Here is a 22,753-nt window from a genome sequence, read left to right as displayed (position 1 = left end):
GGCTTGGAAGCTTGGAAGCTTGGAAGCCGCGCGGGCCTCGGCTCCGTCTCTTTCCGGCTCTCTCCCCCCCTCACCGTCTCCGAGGCACCTCGCACTCTCTCTCTCCCCACCCCCCCGGCTCCCGCGGTGGCGGCGGTGTTGCACTTTCGGGGGGATTTAAACATCCCCCCAAATTTTTTTTCAACTTTTTTTATTTTTGTGCACACGTGGGGACTGGCCCACATGTGCACAAACCTCCCCCGGCCCCCCAGCTGCCCCCGGAGCGCTGATTTAGCGATCCGCACTCCGGGGGCAACTTCGCTATTAGATATATAGATGAATCTCTTTGCAGACCTGGAAAAAAGCCCCGGATCTGCAGAAAAACCTGAACTCTAACAGCAACAACAAAAGAATACATTGGGAGTTAATCCCCTCCCATATCACAGAAGCAATGGCTGTAGCTTTAAGGAATGAATGTCCTCAGTGGCTATTGCTAAGCAACCACACAGTATTGCCAGCCTTCATGCCTTGGCTTCTGTCAATTAAAAGCCCCTGTATTAAAGGTTCTTTCCAGGACAGTGCTAGCCTTTGTGGGAAGACTCATTCGGGCCAGGCCTGGCAGCAGCCACTAGGCAACTTGATACTATGGGACTTGCATGAGTTGCTCAGGCTCAGCTGATTGACACTATTCAACAGCAAAACCAGTTTGGTTAATGGTTAGAGTTTCAGACTAGAATCTTGGAGACCCAGGTTCAAATCCATACTCTGTGATGGAAGCTTGCTGGGTGAACTTGGGCCAGCCCGGAACTCTCAGCCTAACCTACCTCACAGGGTTATTGTGATGATAACATGGAGGACAGAAGAATGGTGTGATCTGCTTTGGGCAACCTCTATGAAGAAGGCAGAGTATAAGAGCAAATTGGAGGGGGGTACAGAGGAAAATGAGGTGGCCCCACGTCCTTGCACGTTCCCCACCATGCAACTGGGCCAGAGCTTTCCCAGGGAGAGGCTAGCAGCGGGAGGGATGGAGGGGAAGCTGAAGATGAAAGTAGGTTAGCAGGTGGATGGGCAGGAGAGAAGGAAGCAGGAGAAGTGGAGAGGCCATGGGGGCCTTCAAGGAAGGAAGAAGAAACAGTGGAGAGGGGAAGATAAGGTCCTCCCTCTGCACATCCTTGTACATGATGTGGGCTAAGCAGACTTGGGTCAGGTGACTATCTGGATGGGGGGCACACATGGGGTGTCACATGTATGCTGCCATGATGGAAGAAAGGCAGGACTTCTGGCAACCCTCATGGGATCTGCAAGGCAAGAGAAGAGCAGAAGTGGTTTGCCATCGCCTGCCTCTGCATAGTGACTCTGCCACTTCCCTGGTTGTCTCCCATCCAAGTACTAACCAGGGCTGACCCTGTTCAGCTTCCAGGCTGTGACAAGCTCAGCCTAGTCTGGGCTATTCAAGCTGCCACAAGGTGGGACAGACAGAAGAAGAAGAGGAGGAGGAGGAGGAGGAGGAGATTGAGATTGGATTTATACCCCACCCTTCACTCGGAGTCTCAGAGCGGCTTACAAACTCCTTTCCCCTCCCCTCCCCACAACAGACACCCCGTGAGGTGGGTGGGGCTGAGAGAGTTCTTTTGAGAACTACTCTTTCAAGGACAGCTCTGACAGAACTATGGCTTGCCCATGGTCATCTGGCAGCTGCAAGTAGAGTGGGGAATCAAACCCGGTTCTCCCAGATTAGAGTCTGCACACTTAACCACTACGCCAAACTGGCTCCCAGCATCTGTCCCGCGTCTCCTCAAGTAATTTCCTGCCTGCATCCCTGCTTCTTTGAGGACGTTTGCAGAGATCATCTCTGCAAAGAACTATGGTTGTAGGCAATGTTCCCTCTAAGCTGAGGTAGTGTGAGCTAGCTCATAGTTTTTTAGCCTCCAGCTCACACATTTTTATCTTAGCTCAGGAAAGATGGCTCCAGAGCAAACTAATTTTATGCAGCAGCCAAACTACCTGCTCACAACTTTAATGCCAGTAGCTCACAAAGTAGAATTTCTGCTCACAGGACTCCACAGCTTAGAGGGAACACTGGTTGTAGGGAAATGCATCTCTGTCTTGGTTCACCACTTGGGTCAATACCCAAGATAGAAGAGGGTCAAGGTGCCTCCTTTGCCAAAACGTTGCTGGTGCTAAAAGGATCTCCTCCCTTTAGACAGGGCACTGTCCAGTGGCATTTCACTTGGGAAATTACCACTTTGCAATGTTCTGGTGCCTAGTCGGCCACTATGCCCGCCCCTCCAAATCCTGCTATCTTGGCAAGTGACTTTTTTAGAATTTAGAGTTCTTTTTTTCTATTTTCCAAGTTCCTAGTTCTGTATCTTAAGGTCATGTAAATTTTTTGCTTTGCTTTGCTTTTCAGAATAAATCTTTTAAAATGTTTCATACTCGTGCCTCCAGGGTATTTCGCACTCCACTACCCATAGTCCCTCTCTGATCAGACTATCTTGGTTGTTCCCCCATTAATACTGGGGCTCCTTTGCTCCTTGTGCAGGAAGATTATAATAGGTATTTTGGTCAACAGAAGAACCAGATTTTCAGGTCATCACATTTGGGATCCTGGGGACCGGTGTTCCCTCTAAGCTGAGTGAGCGTGAGCCAGCTCACAGTTTTTTAGCCTCCAGCTCACACGTTTTTGTCTCAGCTCAGGAAGGAGGGCTCCAGAGCAAACTAATGTACACAGCAGCCAAATCGCTCACTCACAGCTTTAGTAGAATTTTTGCTCACAAGACTCCGCAGCTTAGAGGGAACATTGCTGGGGACAGTTTTGGGATGTAAGATTTTAGGCTGCAAAGAACTGTGCATGTTCTCCAAAGCTAGGTTTGCCAGCGCTGGGTTGGGAAATACCTGGAGATTTGGGGGTGGAGCCTGAGAAGGGCGGGATTTGGGGAGGGGAGCAAGCTCAGCAAGGTATGAGGCCATAGAGTCCTCCTTCCAAAGCGGCCACTTTCTCCAGGTGGACTAATCTCTGCCACCTGGAGATCAGTTGTAAAAGCAGGAGATCTCCAGCCACCACCTGGAGGGTGGCAACCCTACCCAAAGCCCATTCTCCTCATCAGGAAAACTAACCGAAATCAATATTTTGAAATTTAGAACTTGGGGTGGGGGGAATCACTGGTGTTGAGAGAGAGTGAAGTCTGGAGACAGAAATGGTTTCTAGCAGGCTTCCAGTCTGGCTCCCGCGAATGGCGGACGCATCCTCGGGTCGCTCCCGAGGGCGTCTCGCCCGCCCGCGGTGGAGGAGGGAATCCGCATGAGCGGAGACCCGAACGAGCACCTCAGAAGAGAGGAGCTCGGATCCGGGGCGCTTTAGGGCGCACTAGGGGGGAGTCGCTCTTTCGGCCGAGAGGTCGGAGAACGAGGCTCCCGCCATGCCCTGCCCCATCGGACCTTGCTGCATAGAGTTACAGCAATAACTAACCTAACCTGCTTCTAGGATGCTCTTTTGTCCTTCTAGTCCACTATAGAGCCTGGACTGGATATAGTTAATCCAGAGCAATCTAGAATGCTCCTTTGAATCACAGGATTGAGTCGCCACAAAACCATATAAGTGTGCAGCCAACTGCAACTTCAAATGTTCAACTAGTGCTGAAACAAGTTTCAGCCTTTGCAACCCAGTATCCTTCCTGACTTGATCCAGCTGCAAAATCACAAGACAGCTGATGCATTTCCAAAGTGACACCAGAAATACTAGATTAATTTATTTTTTTGGTACAGCGGACAAGCACCGTGGTATTTTTTTCCCCTCCAAAGCACCTCTGAAATGGAAAGTGCAAAACAAAATTAGACAGATGATGGAAAACTGTCTTAAAAACAGCTCTTTCTTCCCACAGAACTCTGAGGGGGGGAGGGAGAGGGAGAGAGCAGGCAAGAGGGCTTTCCTTTAAAAAGCTGAAACTGTTTTTTCTCCCAAGAGGTCAGCATGGCTTTGGACAGATAATTCACAGTAGCTACAGCTCATCATCGAAACTAAGCCTCTTGGTTCCTATGGAGAACAATGTGGATCTGGGAGGATTGTGCTTCCCCAAACAAACTGCCAAATGAGACCTTGTTAAATTGACTTTTTTCAGTTTAAATATGCAATACAGCACATTCCTGATTATATGGGAACAGTAAAAGGTATAAATATAACTCTGGTTTATTGAAGCTAATGGGATCACTCAGATGTGTTCTGAATTATGAGCACATCCCAGGGACAATTCCCCCCCCCCATCCCTGGTTTGCACTAGGTCAACTGAAATAAACTGTCCTGGTTCCCCCCCCCCCCCCGAGTGTCTGACTGTACCCTATCACAAAACATTCAGAACCCAAGGAGTTGCACAACTTCCAGTGTCACCGAAATGTTTCCTCTTTTTGACATTTCCTCCCCTCTGAAGGGGAAAAAAAAGAATGTGGCAATGCTGGAACTGCACTCAGGATGGAAATATAATGAGATTCCTTGTGGGGCCATTCAGGATGGTGGGCAGGGTTGCCAACTTCCAGGTGGGGGCTGGAAATCTCCCAGAACCACAACTGTATGCATTTATGTATTATTCATTTATTTATTTAAAAGATTTGTTTCACTTCTCGTGGAGAAAAGGTGTCAGGAGGGCGCTGTCAACCCCCTCCTGACTATGCAGGAAAACACCCACTTAGCGGTTGAAAGATTGAAGGTCAAAGAAGACGGGGACGGCAAAGGATGAGATGGTTAGACAGTGTCATTGATGCAACGAACATGAAATTGAGTCAACTTCAGAGGACGGCGGAAGACAGAAGGGCCTGGCGGGAGCTGGTCCATGGGGTCGTGAAGAGTCGGACTCGACTGTGCGACTGAACAACAAAAGCGGTTGACAAGGTCCTAGACCTTTTCCCGGGGGTCCCGGGGTCATGGCCCACTACCCACAGAGAGGGGACTACCCTAAGAAGGGAGGGGGGCGAGATCGTGGAACCACCTGGGCGGGACGTCAGGGTCCCGACCGTTGGAAGTATGGATGGCGGGGGGAACATGGAGACCAAGGTCCCTTGGAGTCCCGGCTGGTGGCTAGGTTACTTTAAGAAGTGGGTGGTGGGCGAAACAGGTGAGAAGGTTGAACGAATAAAAGGTCCACACAGGTGATGCCAGGGAGAGGAAGGAGAAAGTTCATGAGTTGACAGAGAGGAGGGAGCATTATCCACTCGTACTCGTCTAAGTGAATTCTCTCGGTTGTCACAAGTGGAGAGAACTTGAAAGACAACGTTTCTGAGGCAAAACCATCCTGGATTCGAGTCACAACCGCTTCCAACCCACCCCGAATCTTACTCCTGACAAAAGGGCTGCTCAGGAAGGTGGATTGCGTGGCATGATACCTACCAAAGTCCCTTCACCCCCTTAACTCACTCATCCTCAGATCTCCAGGTATTTCGGAACCCAGAGCTGGCAAAAATAATGGTAGACTTGGGGGAAACGGGCGAGCCTCACCAGGCCTTTCCCTTTGGCGCATGCAGGAGTGAAACACACATGAAGCTGCCTTATACTGAATCAGACCATTGTTCCATCTGAGTCAGTACTGTCTACTCTGACGGGGAGTGGATCTCCAGGGTCTCACCCAAGGTGATGCAAAAACATTTCATACCACCGGATCCTTTTGACTGGAAATGCCAGGGACTGGACCTGGGACCATCTGCATGCCAATCAGGTGCTCTACCACTGAGCCATGGTCCCTCCCTGAGTGGGTCCGTATTATTTGTGTGTTGTTTGTGTATGTATCCAATGCTCCCTCTAAGCTGTGGAGTCTTGTGAGCAAAATTTATACTTTGTGAGCTATTGGCATTAAAGTTGTGAGCGAGCGAGTTGGCCGCTGCATAAATCAGTTTGCTCTGGAGTAATCCTTCCTGAGCTAAGACAAAAATGTGTGAGCTAGAGGCTAAAAAACTGAACTAACTCACACTAACTCAGCTTAGAGGGAACACTGGCTATCACCTACTATTGGTATCTCCAGAGTCTCTCAGGTACATCCATCCATTTTGGCCTTAAGGTCCTTTGACATATGTGTAACGTGTTGGGGTGTGTGTAATACACATATGTAATACATCTGGTGATCCAGACAAAGGCAGAAAGGCTGTGCTCCAGTATGTGCCTAATTTCCACGAACATCTTTCTACGGCGGTGGCTAGCTATTCAGAAGTTGGAAAGGAAGAACTCGTATGGGAAATGTATTCATGGCTGTGGGATTCGGTCCTGCAGATCTGGTCCGTTAGGAGAAGTACTTTCCTCCCCTGCAAGGAAGGCAAAAAGTGGAAAGGGATGCATAATGGAGAATTTCACTCTCACATAGGCATAAAGTAGGGTCATCTGATTCAGGGAGGAGTGCAAGAGAGCTCCCTTTGACTGTGTGTAAGGGGCTGTGTGTAAGGGGCTGTGTAAGGGGCTGTGAGGCCTAGCTGAGACATTTAAGAGAAGCTAAATGCCGTCTTCCTGACCTGTATGGCCCAGGCTGGCCCGATCTCGTCAGATCTCAGAAGCTGAGCAGGGTCAGCCCTGGAGAGTGCTTGGTTGGGATGCCACCAAGGCGGTCCAGGATTGCCACACAGAGGTAGGCACTGGCAAACCACCTCCGTTTGTCTCTTGCTGTGAAAACGCAACTGGTCAACATAAGTTGGCTGTGATGTGACGGCACTGTAGTTGTTGTTGTTCAGTCACACAGTCGAGTCCGACTCCTCGCGACCCCATGGACAAGATCTCGCCAGGCCTTCCGGTCTTCCGCCGTCCTCTGAAGTTTGCTCAACTTCATGTTCGGTGCATCGATGACACTGTCTAACCATCTCATCCTTTGCCGTCCCCGTCTTCTTTGACCTTCAATCTTTCCCAGCATCAGGGTCTTCTCCAGTGAGTGCTCCCTTCTCATTTGGTGGCCAAAGTATTTGAGCTTCAGTTTCATTATCTGGCCTTCCAGGGAACAGTCAAGGTTGATTTCTTTTAGGATTGACTGATTTGATCTTCTTGCAGTCCAAGGGACTCTCAAGAGTCTTCCCCAGCACCATAGTTCAAAAGAATCTATTCTTCGGCGCTCGGCCTTCATTATAGTCCAACTCTCACAGCCATGCATGACTATTGGGAATACCATTGCTTTGACCATGCGGACCTTTGTTGGCAGGGTGATGACATACACAATTTTTTTGGCAGGGTGATGTCACTGTAGACACACACACAAATGCTGTCACACTGTGGCAGGGGCATCGAAGTGTGATCCCGAAACTTAAATATTAAAGTAACAGGTGCAGAAAGGATGTTGGTTGCAGCAGCGCTGATTCCCCACTTGGGACCCAGAAATAGGAAGATAGCAGAAGGCGTCTGCCTAGGAAGCCTTAGTTTGCACAAGCAAGCCAACACCACAAAAAGAGGAATTTAATGTGCTTACAAAATGCTTCTGGGGCAGAGCCAATCTATCCATCTATGAGCTGGGCCGCTCCCCCCCCCCCCCCCCCCCCCTTGTCTCTGGAGCTCTTATTTATGCTGTTGGATTAGTTGTTTACTTGCAAAAGCTGAGCCCTGTACCAGAAGCAACATGGCCCTCTACAATGCCTCGGAGCTGGAAGGGAATGGCACGGTGACAGGGGAGACGCGCGAGTACATCTCTGTGCTTCCAAGCATGTTCCTCCTCGCTTGCTTCCTGGTCGGTCTCCCCGGGAATGGCTTTGTGGTCTGGACTATTGTTACCAAGTTCTCCCAGCGCTCTTTGACCCTTCTCCTCATCCTGAACTTGGCCATCACGGACTTGGTCGTCATGAGCACTGTACCCTTCTGGATCTACTCTTTCCTCCACGGCTGGGTCTTCGGAGACATCTTCTGCAGGCTGCTCAAGTTCCTCGTCTACTTGACCATTTACGCCAGCATCTTCCTCATCACGCTGATGAGCCTCCATCGCTTCGCCGCTGTGGTCTTCCCGTTTGCCTCCCAAAAGCTGTGGCGGCCGCGCGTGGTGCACTGTACGTTGCTGCTGCTCTGGGTGGCTGCGTGCTTCTTTGGAAGCCCGATTCTGATAGTGTCATCCAAGCCCAAGGTGGACGGAGTGTGCGCAGACGAAATGTACTATACCGACCAACAGCGAGTCACGGTTAACTTTGTGGAGACCTTATTTGGCTTTGTGATCCCTTTCACTGTGATGGCTGTCTGCTACTCCTGTGTCCTGAAAAGGCTTCAGATGCTGAAGAGCCACAAGAAAATGAAGACGGGGAGGCTGATTACAGCGGTGGTCCTTGCTTTCTTTATATGTTGGCTCCCTTACCACATCTTCAACATCCTCATCAGCGTAGCACTGCTGCTGAAAGAGGGACACCCAGAGAAGGCAGACAACTTGCTCGGAGTGACCAGAGTGGCAATGAACATTCACGGGGCCATAGCCTTCGTCAGTAGCTGCCTGAACCCTATCCTGTATGCGTTCGCTGCGCGGAGCTTCCGGGGAGGGGTACGGGAGAGCAATTTCGCCAAGTTGTTTGCCAAAATTCATGAGGACTCGGTGGAAAAATCTGTGGAGAGATCTACAGGGGACAGTGGTCTTTCAATGGAGAAGTTACAGAATTAAATATTTTTCTTCTATCCTGAGCGCAAGCCATCTGTACCCACATGCGCTCCTGGAGAGGACTTCGGAAGTTGCTGGAATAAATGCCTGGTAATCGCATCTTTATCTGAACAGCAGTTTTCCAGTGTGGAGAATCCTTTCTGCCTGCCATTGCAACCACACAGTGATGGTTTTCTGTATTTCTTCGGTTGGTGCTGTGAATGCAGAGGTATGCACGGTTGCAATGGAGCATCCACATGGTAGCAGGACTGTAGACTCCTAAATCTGGGGTGTGTGTGTCAGAGGGGCACACCTAGAGAAGGTGTGGGGCCAAAATCTATAAGGCTGTTCAAAAGTAAATGATGTAAAATAGATCTTTATTGCGTAAATTAACAATAAATGTACCAAAGCTAACTAAAATATTCGTTAGAACAAATGTAGTGTGTGTGTGTATACACATACATACACATACGTATACTAGGATTGTTCAACAATGAATGTATTTCTTCTGCTTTGTGTTCTCTTGGTGAACTTTTTAAGCTATAGTCTTAATAGGCTGGACTTCTGCAGGAAGAGAAGCGGTGTCAGATCCCAGTTGGGAAACTCCTGGAGGTTTGGGGGGGAGGGAGCCTGGGAGAGGACAGGGACCTCAGTGGGGTACAACGCCACAGAGTCCACCCTCCAAAGCATCCATTTTCTCTGAGGGAACTGATCCCTGTAGTCTGGAGACGAGCTGTAATTCCAGGGGATCCCCAGTCCCACCTGGAGGCCGGCATCCCTAACAACGAGTGAACTGGTGGGTGAAAATTGGAGAATGTTCCTGGTCAAGTGGCAACCTAAGAAGCCTTTTTCTTTAAACCAAATAGTTGGCTTGGTGACTACATCCGTAATACCTTCAAAGCTCTGAGGTGTGGAGGCCTTCTGTTGTCTAAGCCAGCCCCCCACTCCCCTGTTTGTCCCTAAACCACCAGTGGCTTCTAGCTCCTTGTGTACAGAAGGTGTTGTGAGGCATGTCAGGAGCAGTAAATGGATGCTGTCACACTATCTCGGGTGTGTTGTGTTCACAGCCACAATAACGCTGGAAAGCAAAGGATGTGAGGAATCCTCCTAAAACTGTAAAATAGCGCTCCCTGTGAGCAAATGTGGTTTGTATGGGGTTTTCTGGAAAGCATATATAAGTTCCTGTTTGTTTCTGTTGAAGTGGGGAAACAGCATTGATTCCTGTTGTATTTTGAAACGTTTGAACTCTGGGAAGAAGCATGTTTGTTTTTCTGGGTGGTGGAGGGGGGATTTTTTAAAAACTTTGGTGGGGAGTGGTGGAAGCCGAAGTGACTTCTGTCAGTGTTGAGACTTGGGAATACATAGATTGAAAATAAACATTTTCCTTTCCCTTGTCTAGCAAATTCTGAAGACATTGCGGCTCTAGCGCTATCAAGGGACATTTTTTGTGACATTGTCAGGGGTCATTTCGTAGAAAAAGAACTAGGGGGACTCATTAGCATAACTAATTAGCATATGCCACACCCCCTGACATCACCGGAAGTGTGTCCTCCCCACAGCCGGCGGCGACCTCCAGCAGGCACCAGCAGGGAGCTCCAGGCCCCGCCCTCCCGCACCTCACCCGGGGGGATGGCGTCCCCCCCCCAATGACCCCTGCCTCTGTGTGGTTGACCTTTTTTTGCACATAGGCTGGCCCCTATTGATGTAACCAGCCAGCAAACAGTCCAGTGGCACCTTTAAGACCAAGTTTTATTCAGGTACAAGCTCTCCCTCCTCTGCGAGGACAGATCTGGGCTCCCTCCCCCATAGCTAGCAATCCAAACAGTCCAGTGGCACCTTTAAGACCAAGTTTTATTCAGGTACAAGCTCTCCCTCCTCTGTGAGGATAGATCTGCAGTCCCCCCCCCAATAGCTAGCAATCCAAAACAGTCCAGTGGAGCCTGAGCGGTGGGTGTTGCCTTCTGACACACTTCCGGTGATGTCAGGGGGTGTGGCATATGCAAATAGGTTATGCTAATGAGTTACACTAATGAGCTCCTGCACCTCTTTTTCTACGAAATGACCCCTGATAGAAAATAAGCTGACTCTTCCAAGTCATGAGGAGGGAATCGGTGAAAATCAGCACAACCTTATATACGAGTACTGGCACCTACCCCCCACCCCGGTCACACTTCTGAAAAGAGAACAGGAAATTATGCCTTTTCCCTAGCTCAGCAGAACTGCAACAGGAACCGGTGGTCTGTTTCTGGGAAACCCTGCGCAAATGCAAATCACTCTCTATCCGCCGTGTGAACTGCATCCATGTGGCATTATACCTTTTGCGTCGTCTTGGGTGAAGACCTATCTATGCTGCCATTCCCTCGCAGATCTGCCCCTCTTAGCTTCACTTCTCCGGCACCAGCCCCCATATTCGACCTTGGAGGTTTTTATTTGGGGGCTGAAAACCAAAAAGCCCAGCAATAAATAGTAAGTCTGTTTCCACATGGATGATGATGACGAGCCCGGAGTTCACTGCTGTTGGGAAAGAGGGTTGGTTTCTTTCTTCCTACTTTCCCACAGACTCATGGCAATTCCATGCACCACCCAGATTTCCCTCCACTTTTCTCCAGTCTCTGCGTTGCTCCTTCTTGTTCTCTGGGCAACTTTGTCCCTCTTACTTCAGCTCATCCATCTTCCTCCATATCTGTTTACCTCCTGACTGAGATCTCACCACCCTAATGTTCCCTTTTCAGTGGTGCCAGTGAGGTCACGAAATCACCCGACTATTGTCCGCTTCACTCCTCTCTCTATGGGTGTCCCAACCCCTTTCCCCAGAGGACATGATCTCCCTTTGGAGACGTTTGTGAAACCATTTCCCTTATCACACAGAGTGATAAAGTATAGTCACTTTTGGTTTTAGGCATGTAAAAGTAAAGGTAAAGGTTCCCTTGCTCAAAAGCCAGTCCGAACTGCTAGGTTGGCAGGAGCTGGAACTAGAGATGGGAGCTCACTCCATCATGCGGCACACTCGGGTCTCGAACTGCTGAACTACTGACCTTCCACAGCCTGCAGTTCGGCGTCTTAACCACTTGAGCCACCGCAGCTCCATTTAGGCATGATTTCATGACAATTCCCTTTTACCCTGAAGGTATCTCTTGTAATGGTGTAGCATGAGGCTCATTTGGTACATTTAACACAGGTTAAGCACTGAGACAGCATGGCTGTGGCATCAGGGGCGGATCCTGAGGAAGGATGAGTGGCCACACATATTTGCTACGTGCAGCAAAACCCAAAAGGAGTGCTTGCTCAGATTGGAAGGGAAGTCTCCAGGCTTCTTAAGAACTTCTTGAAAAGGTGCATTTTAAAAGCACTTTTCTTTAAACCCCTCTTGAACTGTTCAAAAGATACATTGAGTGAACTTTCTTCAGCCCCAGATGTTTCTCTGTTCGTACCGGAGAATTGTTTATGCTCACCCATAACCTGCAGTTTACAAATGCTGAGCTCTGTGAAGGGGATATCATGGTCCTCAGGACCACCACCAAGACAAAAGAGAAGAACGTGGTGACAGCTGTCAGAACATCGCTTCCTTTGTCCCTTCGAACTGTGTTTGCAGCTGCAATATCTTGGTAGGGCAGAGTCCCATTGGAAGAAGGGCCAGGCATAACTTTGTCCAGTATTGTGTGTGAGAAAGAGCATTGTCTCTAGCAGATGAGATTCATGTGGGTTACAGAAGGTGAAGTGGGCCAAGTTTGGGTTTCCCCTTGCAGAAACAGACCTGGTGGATCTCCTGATGGCACCTGGTATTTTTGGCCACTGTGTGACAGAGTGTTGGACTGGATGGGCCACTGGCCTGATCCAACATTGGCTTCTCTTATGTTCTTATGGGAGGGAGTTATTTCCCCCTATTTGGTGCTACATGTGCACAAAATACTCCACGAAGAGCAGCAAAAATGGCACAATAATTCTTCCCCAACCCTGTTCAGCACAGAAAAAAGCTCTCCCTGCAGTGGTGTTCCAACTAAGCCCATTTGGGCTCTCCTTTGTTTTTCAAAAGCCATCCCCCACAGCTGCTATGAGGCTGCTGGGAACCCAACTATTTTAAAAACTTCATGTGTCGTTTGGCCTTCAAGAGGGAAATGCATTCTGCCCAATGCTCAGATAGCCTGTTCACCCCCCCTCTGGTTGCCAGTTAAAGGTTGGAAAAATCCTGGAAATTTGGAGGTGAAGTTTGGGGAGGGGAGGGATTTGAATGGGGTATAATGCCATAAAGTCCACCCTCCAATGGGACTATTTAGTTGCTGACCTAAGAGCAGCAGTTCTCTTACAAAGGGATTTCAAAGGGAGATTAAAAAGAGGGACTGCTGAATTGGACCTGATAATAAAGCTCAGGACAATGCATCCTCCTGGACTGGATTGGGACCTAGGTTTCTTGTCTCATTACCAATGCTGATTTCTTCATGCCTACTGCCTCTCTGCATATCACACACTTAATCCAATCAAGCCTGCTATTGTCATTTGCCTGCTATTGTTATTCGGCATCTGAAAGCACACCATTCTCCAAGATAGAAGGATGGACTCACATTCTAGCTGTATCTGTGAGCAATGACACCCCGCCACAAATTTTGTTGGTCTTGAAGGTGCTACTGGACTCCTGCTCTTTTCTACTGCTACAGACAGACTAACACGGCTACCCATCTTGATTTTGGTCCAAGATGCTCACCTGACTTCACAGCTGCAGCTGATTAACAAACAAGAATTTACAACTCCATTCACCCCCCAGGGAAGAACCTTGCTGGCTCTTCTGGTGACTTTCCACATGACTTGCTTCTACTGTGCCCTTCCCACTATAGGCAAAACGGCCTTCACTAATACAGCCTTACTTTGATCTCTGCCTGGGTCAAACTAGGCTGCTTTGCTTCCTGAAATGCTTTAGCCTTTGTCTACCTTTTCTCTACTCTGCCTGTGGTTGGCTCTGCCTATACCCTCCTAGATCATTTCCCAAACGAAACAGCTTTGGAAACTAGGTTATCCTCACTGGGTAGAATGCAAATAGATCACCTGACATTGTCATTCATACCTTGGTGTTTTCCAGACTGGACTACTAGGCTAGGCTGAGAAAGGATGATCGGCCCATGGCACAATCCAGGTTTCTTCTTTTGAAGAGGAACAACAGCTGAGTTAAACATAAAAGCTCTAGTCCCATTGTCTAGCTTATTTTAGAAGATTTATATTCCACTTTTATGCTCAAAGCAGTTTACAAGTAGTAAGTATAGTAAGTAAATTGAAATACAACTTTGTTACAGCAATATTAAAACATCAAAACTCAAGCTGCAATCTTAGGGTCAAGTTAGCTGTCACTCTGACCTGTTGAAAGCAACATCGCCCTTATGTATGGTGGAAGTGGGAGTTTAGTCAGGACTGACTGCTCAGAACATGGAACTTTGGTGACGTAATACTTTTATTAAAGGCACATCTCTATGTCACAGATAAACTGGTATAAAAGTCCTTCCTTCGCCTCAAGGAACCCTGGGAAATTATGCTTTGGCAAGAGGAGAGGCTAGGGAATTCTACGAATTCTCAGTGCCCTCGTCAAAGAAAAATTCCCAGGATGCTTTGGGGGAAGGAGGAGCACAATTTTATACCATTTCTCAAACCTATATAGGTTTGTAGCGTAGGCGCCCCTAAATTCAAGCCATAGCTCTAACTGAGAAATAACTATGGCTCATGGGCAACTTAACAGGACAGTGACGGTTCTGTTACAACTACAGTTCTGTCATCCAGTTGTCTACAGTCCAGCAGCGTAAGTGTAGTAAGAGGCATACTAACTTGGCGCTCAAAATAACATAACCATAGAAGCACAGCCAGCCGGTGCCTGGTCAACACACAGTCAAGACTTGCAAAAGTGAGCTTGGCTGGGGAACAAACTTAAACATCCTACCCCCTCTGTCCCACCACCATGCACAAAATGGTACAGTGTGCTTGAATCCTTAATCCCCAAGGGAAGAGTCTTGCCTTGAATGTTTTCCAGGCAACCACCAAGGGACTCCACCCTGCTGAAGCTTCACCCCCTCCCTTCCACCTCCAGTTCCAGTCCATCCAGTTCTGCTGGAGAGATGCAGCTACGGCCAGGTTGGCATTCTGCAAGTGGGTGTCGGGCACATCAGGCACACTTGGGCTTGCCAAGGCAGAAGGGCGGCTCTGGAGCAGGAACCAGAATGTTACTAAAGACGGATTGGTGGTTCTCCGGCAGGACTTGGGGATTCTGCGCCATTATCTCCAGCACGTTGTTGCGGATTTCTTTAGGGACGTCACCGCGCACTTCTAGGAGCATGGAAACGTGGTCGTCGCTGCGGGGAGAATAAGACAGAAGGCATGTTACTTCTCCTCGGCCCTCCTGCTGACGATCTCTCCCCAAATATCTTCGGTAGCCAGGAGCACCTGCTTCTTCTCCTTGCTTTGTCAGCCGGCCTCTTGGTTACACAGATGTTCAGAGCTTCAGCAGGCAATTCCTGTTTCCAGCTGGAGAAACTGGATTCCAGTTCTGGTTGCCTTAAGATGAGGGCGTGAAAACACTTCCTTGCTGTGGCAGTGGCAGCAACAAGCAGTGTGGGGACTGCATCCGCCCGCTCTGTTCCCATCCTGCTTACTCGGCTGCTGACCCACCGCTGCTCCTCCCTGCTGTGCCTGTGCACCCTGACCCCCTAAACTTGATGGGGGAGGGGGGCTGGAAAATGTTTGGGGGAATTCACCCCCCCCCCCGAGGCCCTTTTTTCAGTGGAAAAAAATGGAAAGTTACATGAACACGTACATGAAGCTGCCTTTACCAAGCCAGACCTTTGGTCCATCAAGGTCATTGTTTACTCAGACTGGCAGCAGCTCTCCAGGGACTCAGGCAGAGGTCTTTCACAGCACTGACTGCCAGATCTTTTAACTGGAGATGCCGGGGATTGAACCTTGGACCTCCTGCATGCCAAGCAGATGCTCTACCAATAAGCCATGGCACCCCAAAAAACTCCTAGAATGAGCGAAATGCTTTTAAAGACAAGGTGGGCGTGCTGTAGACATGTACGGCTCTTAAATCCAAGATGCGTTTCTGCACGTAGAAGGATACCTGATCTTCATGAGGGCAGCACATGGGGCTTTTTGTTGCTTCTGTGGCCCTTTTGACCTGACTCTTCACCTGTGGTTCACCCTTTTGCCTCTCCCTCAAACCATGACACATATACCCACCGACTAGGTGACAAGTGGTTTATTTCCTACCTTTTTGGAGGGGGGGGGGAAGATCAGAAGGAGATGGGGCAGAAACTGCAGCGAAAAAAGCTTCACTGAGAACTGAGCACTCTCTAACCAGTAGCCACAGAAGGAAGAAAACAGTACCTAAACAGAGCTACATCTACCTGTGCAGATATTATTATTGACCCTTCGTGTAACCCCCTTTTCTGAACAAATAATATAGTTTATGTTATTTAGCACAAAGCTTGTGTTTTCTGTTTAAGTCCTATTTTTCCTACTTTTCACATAGCAAAAAGTAAGGTACACATACTAAGGCAGCGTAGGGGACAATCAGCTTGCAGTTTTCTCTCAAAAGCTGCAATTTTTTGCTTGTAGGAAACTAAGGCAATTATAACTTTTACATCACATGTTGCAGTTTTATATCCTAAGTTAGTTATAAATGATGTATTTTTTGTTGTTAAAGCAGTAAAATTAGTTTAGGTTACATAGGACAGTAAATATTGAATATTTCAATTTCCCCCCAAACTTTTTTCCCCCCCTGGAAAAGAAACTCTGGAATTATTTATTTATTTATTCATTTATTATATTTGTATCCCACCCTCCCCACTTTTGGCGGGCTCAGGGCGGCGAACAACATAAATATCAATAAATACATTAAAACTCCCATATGTATACTAAAACCAACATTCCATTAAAATTACAATATAAACTATACTGCACATAGCTATATGACAGATGGCGACACCCACATCCACTCATTTGAATGGCGGTTTATCATCCAACTGGTGGTGATATTGGTGTTAAGGCCAGGTTGATGATGGTGTTGATATTAAGGCCAGGGCCATAATATCGTGGCGGCACCCTCATCAAAAGCCTGGCGGAAGAGCTCCGTTTTACAGTCCCTGCAGAACTGCAAAAGGTCCCTCAGGGCCCTGATGTCATCCGGGAGCTCATTCCACCAGTGAGGGGCCGCCATGGAAAAGGCCCTGGCCCTCGTTATGGCCAACCTGGAGTCTTTCGGGCCCGGAAGGGCCAGGCAGTTTTGGGATCCAGATCTTAATGCTCTCTGGGGCACATACGGGGAAAGGCGGTCCCTTAGGTAGATAGGTCCCCGACCATATAGGGCTTTAAAGGTTAAGACCAGCACCTTGAACCGTATCCAGTATGCTATAAGCAGCCAGTGCAGTGCTTTTAGGGCGGGCTGGATGTGTTCCCGCATGGGAAGACACAACAACAGCCTCGCCGCTGCATTCTGCACCAGCTGCAGCTTCCGGATTTGGGACAAGGGCAGCCCCATGTAGAGAGCATTGCAGTAATCCAATCGTGACGTGACCATTGCGTAGATCACTGTTGGGAGGTCATTGCATTCAAGGAAGGGAACCAGCTGCTTAATTAGCCGTAGATGGTAAAAGTCAGATTTCGCAGTGGCTGCTACCTGGGCCTCCATCGTCAGGGAGGCATCCAGGAGCACTGCCAGACTCCTAACCTCCGGCGCTGGCACCAACGGCGCCCCATCAAAGGTCGGGAGAGGGATCCTTAACCTCGGACCGCTTCGACTCAGGCACAGGACCTCCGTCTTCATCGGATTCAATTTCAGTTGGCTCAATTTAAGCCAACCAGCCACGGCCTTCAACACCGGGTCCAGATCTCCCGGACTAGAGTCTGACTGGCCGTCCAACAACAGATAGAGCCATCCAACAACATATCTCTACCCCTCCCGTTTCCTCCGTAAAAGGCTTTTTTGTTCTCTTTCCTAGACACATCTTAGTGCTACAGTGAGGCTTGGGAAAATAATGAAGCTCCCTGTCTGCATCTACGCTGGCCCGAAGGACCTCATCGGTCCCTCTTCGTTCGGGTAAGTTCCAGTTCCCCTGTCTCTCCTGCACTCTCGCCCGCCCTCCTGCTATCTGAGCTCTCGGGATGTCTGGGCTCATTTCTGCTGGGCCAACTGTATTTACCCCCTTGGAACCGCTTTTCAGGGGGTCCATGCGTTCCCAAACCTGTGAAGGGAACACTGATTCTGATAGCCTGGAAATCATTTATCGCTCTGGGAAATCTCTAGGCCCCACCTGGAGGTTGGCAACCCTATTTCCTGCTGTCCATGAAGGGTAACATCTGCATATGGAAGTAGATAGAGGATACCAACCACTGAGACTTGTATTTCCTTTGACAAGCACTAGAGGGTGCTACAGATAATTTCCTAACATTTGGAATTTAGGTGCTCTACCTGATGTCTGGGTATTTTGTCACAAACCCCGGCACTTCCAATTCCAGCATGGTGGGATCCTTGAGGCTAATCAGCTCCTGTAGATCAGCGATCACTCTGAGGGACTGATCACTCTCCTCCAAGCCCTGGAGAAAGAAACAGGTGCCATGGGAGTCAGGCAGGTGCATCCTACTACCCCTGTCCTCCCACTCCATTCCCCTAAACAGATGTACTTTTAAAATCATCCCTACAGAAAACGGCTGTTGTAGGGACAGTGTTCTCTGTGTGGCAAGCCCGGAGTTCACTACTCCTGCAGGGAAATTGGGAACCAGAGTGCAGAATGCACAAGATTGCTGAGCTCATCGTGAGAAGTAACTTGGCAGAAGAGTCGGGGAGAGATAAGACTGAGGCTGTCTTCACAACACATTCCTGAATATAGTAGCTCATAGTGGGGTGACTATGTAACTTTCAATGTATAGGGGAGGGGGAAGGAGTGAAGGGAATCTAATAAAGCCTGCTTCTCCAAGTAGGAGGAGACAGATTTCTGCAGAGCTGTTTTGTGTCATGTCTTCTTCGAATCCTTCCACCTTCAGGCTGTGGCCAGTTGCCACCCAGTCTCTAAGTTGCCCTTTCTGGCCAAGGTGATTGAGAGAGCAGTGATGCACCATCTTCAGGACTTTTGGGGCAACTTATCTGCTCTGGACCCTTTCCGGTCTGGTTTCGGGCTGGGCTATGGGACGGAGATTGTGCTGGTGTGTGTGTATGTGTGTGTGTGTGGGGGGACAGCTTGGTGACACCCCCCCCATCGCCGAGCTTAAAGAATCTCGGAGGCGAAGATTTTGAAGAAGAGGTTTCAAAATTAGAGCCTCCTCTTTGTGATTCTCTGTAGGCCTGGCTAGCAAAGTCAGCCCGCTTTTCAGGAGCGATTCCCACTGCTTGCCATGCCATCCCCTTCTCCGGGAAAACAAGGCCGCCGTTCCCCTCTCTCACCAGGCTGCAGAAGAGCTCCTTCAGCTGAGAGGCATCCTGCAACATCCGCCGGCCCATCTGATTCCTCTCCTCTGCATTCCGGCACACGATCTTCTTCTGCAGCAGTGCTTTCACGTACTGGCTCATGACCAAGTGCTCAGAGTCTGACAGGAGATACTAGACATCGAGGGGAGAAAGACTTGGCTCAATCATTCTAGCGACTGCTGGTGGGGGCAGAAGTACTAAGGCGAGGGCGGAAGTGCTATCTGTGCCTGCCAGAAACAGAGCTGGTGCTGTCTGTATCTGAAGGTAGGAGTCCTCACAGTAAAAGATACAATTCGTGAATGTATAGATATGATGTAATCCAGGGGTCCCCAACCTTTTTGAGAAGAAGAAGAGTTGGATTTATACCCCCGCCGTTCACTTGGAGTCTCAGAGCAGCTTACAATCTCCTTCCCTTCCCCTCCCCACAACAAACACCCTGTGAAGTAGATGGGGCTGAGAGAGCTCTGTTGAGGACTACTCCTGAGAGAACAGCTCTGAGAGAACTTGTGACTGACCCAAGGTCACACCAGCAGCAGGAGTGGGGCATCAAACCCAGTTCTCTCAGATTAGAGTCCGCGCTCCTAACCACTACACCAAACTGGCTCTCAAAGCCCATAACCACCTTTGGAATTTTGATAGAGCACAGAGGGTGCAGTTGCAAAATGGCTGCCGCAGCTTACCTTCAGTAACACAGTAAAGATCTTTGTGCTGTAGAAGCTGCCGAACCACAGGTTTAAGAAACCTGCACAGCCAATCAAATCTCCAGTGGCCAATTAGAAGCCTTGCTGGGCAAAAGCCCCATTTGGCCCCACCCACTTTCTAAAAACACTTGGCGAGTGCCAGGAAAGGTGCTTGTCGGTGCCATGATGCTCACAGGCCCCGTGTTGGAGACCCCTGATGTAACCAGTTCCTTCCTGGAACTGCTTTAGGCCACAGTATGTGAAAAGTACGCAAACGGAGAGTGATTTCAGCAAAGCGTACTTTATTCTATCCGGAACAAGACGACTTTGGCCGCCTCGCAGGCCAGCTTATATCCCCCGAGAAACCGCCACCCAAAACACACCCCTACTTCCCTATAGGTTATTTACAGTGGCCAAGAGTCCCATAGGCTCTCGGCTGGGAACCTAGACCCCTGATTGGAGCGGGCTAGGATCCGCATAGTCCATTGTCTCTTGGAGCGAAGCTCTGCGTTTGTCTCTGGACTTGTCTGGACTGGATACATTACAGGATGCTTTGCAAGTTTGTACATATCAAAGATCTTTTAAAAGAACTGTGTACCTAAAAACACAACTAGGGATGCCAGCCTCCAGGTGGGGCCTGGGGATCCCCTGGAATTACAGCTCATCTCCAGACTACAGGGATCAGTTCCTCTGGAGAAAATGGAGGCTTTGGAGGGTGGACTTTGTACAGTGGGGTGGCACTGTACCCCACTTAGGTCCCCATCCTCCCCAGGCTCCATCCCTGAATCTCCATGAGTTTCCCAACCATAATTAGGCAACCCTAACACTGCCCCCAGCCAGGGGCCCGAGGGGGACCTGCCAACCCTAAACACAACATATGAATGTACAAATATGTATGTCCTTCACCTATACATCTGAGAATCAGGACAGCCTACTGGTTAACTATATAATGCCACAAGGCTGCATCCATACAGCTAGGGATATTTTGGGGCAGGAACGCACAGGCTGTCCTCTGCAAATGCATGCGCGGTGCCAACAGATCATCCACACCGCTGTCTTCCTCGCACTGTCCTTGCCCCCCCCCCCCCCCCCCCCTGGACTTGTAAAATGCCTAAATCATCTCTCTGTTGCAGCTCTCCATCTCCAGATGTAGCCGTAGAATGGAAGCACCTGATACAGCATCCTTGTTGAAGCTAAGCAGGTTAGAGCTTGGAGAAGAGCCCACACCTTCTGCCCTGAGCTTGGGGGAGGGACCGCTAGCTGAGCAGTCTAGGTTGGCATGCCTAAAGTCCCAGGTTCAGTTCCTGATGTCTCTAGCTTAAAAGATTTCAGGTAGCAAGGCTGCAAAAGACCTCTGCCCAAGAGCTGGAAACCTTCTGCTAGTTTGTCCAGGGACAGAAGGACTAGTGGTCTGGTTCAGTATAAATCAGCGGTGTGTATTCAACTGATTTGGGTTGAAATTAGATCAAAAGAGTTTTCGGCTAAACCTTAGGAAGAACTTCCTGACAGTTAGAGCAGTTCCTCAGCAGAACAGGCTTCCTCGGGAGGTGGTGGGCTCTCCTTCTTTGGAGGTTTTCAAACAGAGGCTAGATGGCCATCTGGCAGCAATGCTGATTCTGTGGACTTAGGTAGATCAGAAGAAGGGAGGGCAGGAAGGGTTGCATCAGTGCCTAGTTCTCGTGGACCTTTCTTACACACTGAGGGAAATGCTGATCGCTGCTTTGGGATCAAGCAGCAATTTTTCTCCAGGCCAGTTTGGCTGGAGATCCTGTAGGTTTTTTGTCATCTTCTGGGCATGGAACAGGGGTCACTGGGGGTGTGGGGAGGAGGTAGTTGTGAATTTCCTGCATTGTGCAGGGGGTTGGACTAGATGACCCTGGAGGTCCCTTCCAATGCTATGATTCTACTTGGGCCGTAATTTACAGATTGCAAGTGTAAGAGTCCAGGTTCGATCCCCAGCAACTCCAGTTTAGAAGGATGTTGGGAGTCTTGGGAAAGATTTTCTCCCGAAATCTTGGAGAACTGCTTTTGGTTTCAGTACATTGTACAGGGCTAAATGTGCTGGTCTGATGTTGCACAAGGCAGCTTCATATGTCCAACCAATGTATGATAGATTGAGGGAGGCTGGCTTCAAAGGCCAGAAAGTGGCCAGCTAGCAGCAGGGATTCCTCCCACCACTTCCCACCCCCAGATCTTACCGTGCTGAAAGGTTTGTGAGCCCTGCAGAAGCCTTTCACGTGGGTGTCGATCACCTCACATATGTTACCCATCATCTGGGGGTCAGACAGCCATCGACGGGAGGGCAGCTGGGCAAACAGAGGCTGGAGCCAAAAGGGATACTTACATTTATTTATTTTTAAGTACATCTCTCTTCGTCCTTACCTTTGAGAAGGAAGCCCACAGCAGCTTACAAAGCACACATGAAAATACAGGCAATTCTCATATAAAACAGCATAATCAATACATGGCACACACGTATCATAAAATCAGGAGGAAGTACACAGGAAGGGGTTCAGAGCCTGTTCAACTGTGAGGAGAAGAAGAAGACGATGACAAAGAAGAAGAAGAAGAAGAATTGGATTTATACCCTGCCCTTCACGCGGAGTCTCAGAGTGGCTTACAATCTCCTTTCCCTTCCCTGTGAGGTAGGTAGGGCTGAGAGACCTCTTTCGAGGACTGCTCTTGAGAGAACAGCTCTGAAAGAACTGTGACTGATCGAAGGTCACCCAGCTGGCTGCATGTGGAGGAGGGGGGAATCAGACCCAGTTCTCCCAGATTAGAGTCTGCCACTCTTACCCACTACACCAAATTTGCTCCATTTCAAGTTCAAATTTTAATGGTCCTTAATTCCAGCGTTAGTCTGTTGTAGCAAAACAAACCAGAAGTCCAGTGGCACTTTAAAGATTAACACCAGTTATTTCGTTATGAGCGTTTGTGAGACAGAACTCACTACTTCTTGTTTAAGGTAAAGGTAAAGGTTTCCCTTGCTCGAAAGCCAGTCGAGTCCGACTCTAGGGTTGCGGTGCTCATCTCCGTTTCAAAGCCGAAGAGCCAGCGCTGTCCAAAGACGTTTCCGTGGTCATGTGGCCGGCATGACT

The 22,753-nt window shown here is 49.1% G+C and overlaps 2 protein-coding genes across 2 annotated transcripts in view; one reads left to right on the top strand and one right to left on the bottom strand.

Annotated features, from left to right (window-relative positions):
• The first annotated feature begins 7,535 nt into the window (after positions 1-7,535).
• LOC107112762 (leukotriene B4 receptor 1-like) lies at positions 7,536-8,567 on the top strand. The gene has a single exon (XM_015413948.1). It carries the CDS (start codon positions 7,551-7,553, stop codon positions 8,565-8,567), a length of 1,017 nt encoding a protein of 338 aa, XP_015269434.1. The 5' UTR covers positions 7,536-7,550.
• A 6,112-nt stretch (positions 8,568-14,679) lies between these two features.
• The window catches only part of LOC107112760 (exocyst complex component 3-like protein), a gene marked incomplete at its 5' end in the record, with an annotated part of 15,735 nt that continues 7,661 nt past the window's right edge, over positions 14,680-22,753 (bottom strand). The window contains 4 exons of the mRNA XM_015413947.1: positions 14,680-14,869; positions 17,983-18,107; positions 18,952-19,107; positions 21,854-21,976. Coding sequence (XP_015269433.1) covers positions 14,683-14,869; positions 17,983-18,107; positions 18,952-19,107; positions 21,854-21,976 — 591 coding nt within the window. The remainder of the gene's footprint in view (positions 14,870-17,982; positions 18,108-18,951; positions 19,108-21,853; positions 21,977-22,753) is intronic.

The sequence above is a fragment of the Gekko japonicus genome, unplaced genomic scaffold (genome assembly GCF_001447785.1).
Source record: "Gekko japonicus isolate JY-2015 unplaced genomic scaffold, Gekko_japonicus_V1.1 scaffold1921, whole genome shotgun sequence".
NCBI classification, from domain to species: Eukaryota; Metazoa; Chordata; class Lepidosauria; order Squamata; family Gekkonidae; genus Gekko; species Gekko japonicus.
Note: the sequence above shows the minus strand (reverse complement) of the source record. Positions and strands in the feature narration are given on the sequence as shown.